General features: G+C 33.0%; 1 protein-coding gene across 1 annotated transcript; it reads right to left on the bottom strand.

The window, feature by feature from the left end:
* Positions 1 to 3,776: 3,776 nt before the first annotated feature.
* Positions 3,777 to 4,746, bottom strand: LOC123697163. Its single transcript, XM_045643586.1, has 2 exons — positions 4,519 to 4,746; positions 3,777 to 4,266 (listed from the first exon to the last, which is right to left on the bottom strand). The coding sequence occupies exons 1-2, from the start codon at positions 4,705 to 4,707 to the stop codon at positions 4,081 to 4,083; spliced, it is 375 nt and encodes a 124-aa protein (XP_045499542.1). The 5' UTR covers positions 4,708 to 4,746; the 3' UTR covers positions 3,777 to 4,080.
* Positions 4,747 to 4,972: the final 226 nt, after the last annotated feature.

Below are 4,972 nucleotides of genomic sequence, written 5' to 3'. Positions count from 1 at the left end.
TTACACTATTGTGTACAAAAATAAGAGAACCTCCATGAATAGCATATGTCCTGAAGTATATACTTTTTAATGTATAATTATCAATATTTATTACCAACTGACATTGTTTAAGCCAATGTTCTGTTACACAAAAAACCTTAATTCTATTATGATTTAAAAATAATTCTATTTCTAATAATTTGCTAGCCAAGCCTTGAATGTTTTGATGTACAATAGAAAAAGTCTGCTTAGCTGTTGTCTTATATACTAGTTTAAATCTAGCTTAGGGCTAGATTTTCTGTCAACACAAGGTTGGTGTATATAATTATTATTACTACTACATAAAATTATAGTAGATCCAGGGTCTGATAACAAACATGTACCAGACTGGTTAATATTATATGCTATTAACATAGCAAGTTCTCGCTTATATCTAGATGGCAGATACACTGTATTCTTTGTCAAAGTAAAAGATTTAATACACAAATTAATGTCAAAGTAAAGAAATGCATCACGATGATGATTTGTTACATTATACAATTTTAAATTCATATTATGAATTAATCTATTTTGTTCTTGTGTCAAACCAGGTAGGTACGGCAATGTACACAACATAAATTTACATTTAGTCTGACTACTAATTTCCAACATTTTTTGAAATCCTACATCAATATCCTTATTTTTTATATTTAAACTATCTCCATATAGTATAATTACAATATTATTCTTATTAAAGCTAAAATGATCAAGTGATTTGATTATATAATTAAATGAACTGTTAGGAGTGCAAATATTAGTGACTTTAAGCCCTAAATTGTTGAGCATAGCGCCAAAACCCTGACCAATACTATCTGACAACACAATAATTTCCTGCTCGGAAAGGTGTTTAGTTTTACTAGTTGAAATTGTTGTCACGGGTTTAACACTATGTATGTCTGTGCAGTCAAGCTTATGGGGCGACGTTTGCTCATTGTCACTTTTTGAACACTGACATACATATTTATTGGTCAGCGACTCAAAGCGATCCATATTTTCATTACTCAACTTAATTAAGTCATCTGCCTGTTGTATATGCTCGTTTATTTGCATTTGGGCAGCAGAATACTTCTGGTTGACATCATTTAACATTTGACTTAAAGAGTCTATCTTCTCCTTTAATTCATTTGTTTCTACATCATACAAGATTTTATAATATTCTAGATCCCTATGATATTTGTCTAACTCTTGAACCAGATTTTTATTGACTTTCTCTAATTGAACTACATTTTTAAAAGAACTCTTTCTAACAATTGATTGGGTACGCTTGATAAACTTACTTAATCTAAGGTATTTTTTCAACTTCTTATGTGAAGAGAAATTGATTTTTTTAAAGTTTACAGAGCCACTTAACTGTCCACATTCAACTAATTCATCATGAAGACTACTTGGTGTGTTGCATTGCCGCTTGGGATTGTCCTCTTGCACTTCCATTAGGCTACATTCCAACTTAGCGATACGGCTAAGAGCCATCTCATGGTCACTAGAGCACTGCTGGAAGCTGTCCACAATGTCTTGGAGGGCTTTGCACTTGTCTTCACTATAAATGTATTTCATGTGTAGTTCTGCCAGCTCGGCCTTTAGAAGAGAGTTCTTTTTAATTATTTCTTGAATCTCTAATTCACTTTCATCCCGCTCTTGTATGAGTTTTTCACATAAAGATTGTGAAGTTTTCAAATCATGGAGTGCAGCTTTTAATTTATTCTCCATGTCCTTAGCTACTGCCTTGCGGGTCAGCATATTGTATTTTGTAGTTGCTGAAACAGATGAAAGAAAATGTATGAGATAATTATATATTTTGAATACTATTATGGTAGTACTGAATGTTGATAAGTGATTAACGGTATGATGTAGTAAAGAGTAAAGAATAATATTGTCTGGGGCGATAAGTTTTTGTCTTCTAAATTGCTTCCAACTTGTCAAGCAAAGTGAGACGGTAACTTTTGTGCCAATGTATTTATTGTGACGTAGCTCATTAAATATGAGCGGTGTTGGTAATACAAATGAATATAGGTGTTGTTTATAATTAAATATGAAATTATAAAACTAGTACTCCCCTGGTTTATCGAAGATATTTGAATTGGGATAACCGTTGACACGTTGACCTCCGCGTTAAAAAGTTAAACGTTGCGTAGATCCCATAGAAGGTGTGTTTCACAATAATTTTCACTTGTACATCAATGTAATGGTTAATAATTAATAATATTTTCTATTTAAGCACTATATACAATTAGTTTTAAATAATTTTATATTTTAAAATCTAACAGCTGATGTTAACTTTGCTGTTGACACCTGTCAAATAATTATTATAATGTATAAATTCATTCTTTGACTCCGGTCTGCATCGTGCAGACATGGGTGTAAAGTCTCACTTTAGTAATTAAATGTAGTTTCTAAGTACATCTGAGTTTTCTTTTGGGGCCTCCGGCTGCGGGACATGTAATTAGTTCATACTTATGTTGTAAGATAAATGTATACGATACCTACAAAATCTAATAAATGAAAATTGTAATTAAAAAAATTTTTGTATTCACAATCATCAAATTAAGAAATTGTTTATATAATGTACCCACAATGTACCATATATTATGCACTGCTATTAATCAGATATCGCGACTCTCATATTATATTTTTGTAGGTAGTGAATTAATCAGCTGTAATTGCGAATTTCAATAATTCATATTCATACGCAAAGTTGGTTTACTTTCCATACACATATTTATATGAGTTTTAGAAACATAAATTTCACATCGTGTCGCATAGAAATTGTTACATATTACATAAATTATTATCGGCCGCTTTGTTAACCTTTACAGTATAAGCCATTCTGAGCTTGATCGATCTTTTTATGGAGTGGAATAGATGATAGATTAATATGGGAATTAATCTCATAACAGATGAGCACATATATTTTATATTAATAAGTAATATACGACGTATATACGATGTAAGAGCTTTGTACTTAATATAGACATCATCATCCCATAAACGTTTCCACTGCTGGGACACGGGCCTCCTATGAGGGTAATATAGACATAATATAAATAAATAAAAAATATGGTACTTAATATTATGTTAAATGCATTTCTTATTTTTCTTATTAACATACTTAGAGTAATGCTCTACCAACCAAAATATGTACGTAGATATTATTTTCTGTGGGTAAATCTGCTTGTAATCTATTTCTCTTTAATAATATAAATAAAGGACATACTTTCAGAACATAATAATTGTTTTCACCATCGATGAATCTAAATACGTGCATCCTACATTTGGCACGATAACAATAAAACGTACTTTATATAAGTAACGTATGAGACCTAACCCTGTAGGCTGCACTCGTTACTGGAATATATTATTTACCTTGTAAGTAATTCGGTTCACATCACATTGCGTTATATTTCACTTGCCGAATTAGAAGTCATTATGTACGTACCCCATCCCATCGTACAGTCCTTGATCTCAATGTGTTTAAATGACCTCAAAACATGCGTTACACGCAATAGTAGTATTAAAAAATACGATTAGCAATAGATGATATATGATAGATTATGTGAAATGTAACATTTAATTAATTTGTGATTGAGGCGTCTAACATTGGCCTTCACGGTGCAATTATCTTTAATAACGATGTCTGGACATTTGTTATTTGGTTTACGAAATTTGTATGTATTTATTTAAATTTACTGATTATATTTTTAACAAGGTCTCGATGAATATGTTGGGACAATTAAAAAAGTTTGGGCAATAAAACCAATATGTAAAAAAAATAAAGTATATTCTTAAAAAATTAATAAAGTTTTGGTGGTAGCCTCGGAGACCATCGGTGATGAGTGATACACTCGCCACGACTACTCCTTATACAGAGTAAAGCTTTAGAGACTGATCACACATTGGACGTATTTTCTAGAAGAGTAGGTACAAAAGTATAATTGCTATATGTAAATAGAAGATTAAGATTTAAAATGTATGTCAGGACATTATAATCAGGCTCTAAAGTTTGGCTATAGTTTGTAAAAAAGTTATTTTAAGAAATTTATGGCTAAACATTGACTATTCAGGTGTTCACCAGAATCCGGAGGCGTAGGATGAGCCGAGGGAGTAGGAGGGGAGGGAGTAGTGGGCGGCGGGGAGAGAGTAGTGCGGGGCAGAGAACGAGTAGTGGGGCTCCTCCACGATCTTGGACACCTGCACGATCTTGGGGACCGACACAACTTTGGGGACGGACACTAGCTTGTGGACTGAGACCACCTGTAAAATAAAAATAATGTTAAACATTGTAAACAGTGTATTGATATTGCAAGGAAAACTTTGTTATATTTGTGATTTTTTAAAAATTTTCATGCATTAAAATATTATTGTGCATTTATTTCCATATTAGGTACATATATTTTAACGATATAATATGTATGTAGTATAAAATAAAGACGTAACTTTTTAAAGTCTAATTGGTAGAAAGCTTTGAATTAATTTAAAATTTATATTATGATAAACAAGGCTTACCTTGGGGACTTGAACGAGCTTGTTAACAGACACGATCCTGGCAGAGGGTGCGCTGTGGATGATGGGCGCGCTGTGCACGTCCAGGGAGTCGTAGCCGTGGCCGAAGTCCAGCGAGCTGGAGTGGAGGTCCAGGTCTCCGTGGAGGAAACCACGCTTGTCGCGCTTGCCCTCGGGGGCGGCGAGGGCCATGGCGGCTAGGAGGACGACGCATACCTGGGATTGAAGAAACAATTAGTATTATGCACTTGGGAAACTATGCAAAGTACGGAAAGGCTTTTTAAGACGTAGTTTTTAGAATTTGAAGCACTGGTATATTATTTACTATTAACGTTTTTATTTTTTGTTTTTCGTAAGGTTTATTGAAAATCAAATAAAATAAACTTACGAAAGATTTCATGGTGGATTTTTTGGTTGTTTGTTTGAAGATCGAAAGGATAAAGTGGACTGTGTAGCA

Source organism: Colias croceus, chromosome 14, assembly GCF_905220415.1.
Source record: "Colias croceus chromosome 14, ilColCroc2.1".
NCBI lineage: Eukaryota > Metazoa > Arthropoda > Insecta > Lepidoptera > Pieridae > Colias > Colias croceus.
This window is presented reverse-complemented; position numbering and strand designations above follow the sequence as displayed.

Excerpts from the sequence above, each read along its gene's own strand:
- LOC123697163 (XM_045643586.1), bottom strand. The coding sequence starts at position 4,707 with ATGGCCCTCGCCGCCCCCGAGGGCAAGCGCGACAAGCGTGGTTTCCTC. Across the intron at positions 4,267-4,518 it reads AGCTCGTTCAAGTCCCCAAG|GTGGTCTCAGTCCACAAGCT; the intron begins GTAAGCCTTGTT and ends TTTATTTTACAG.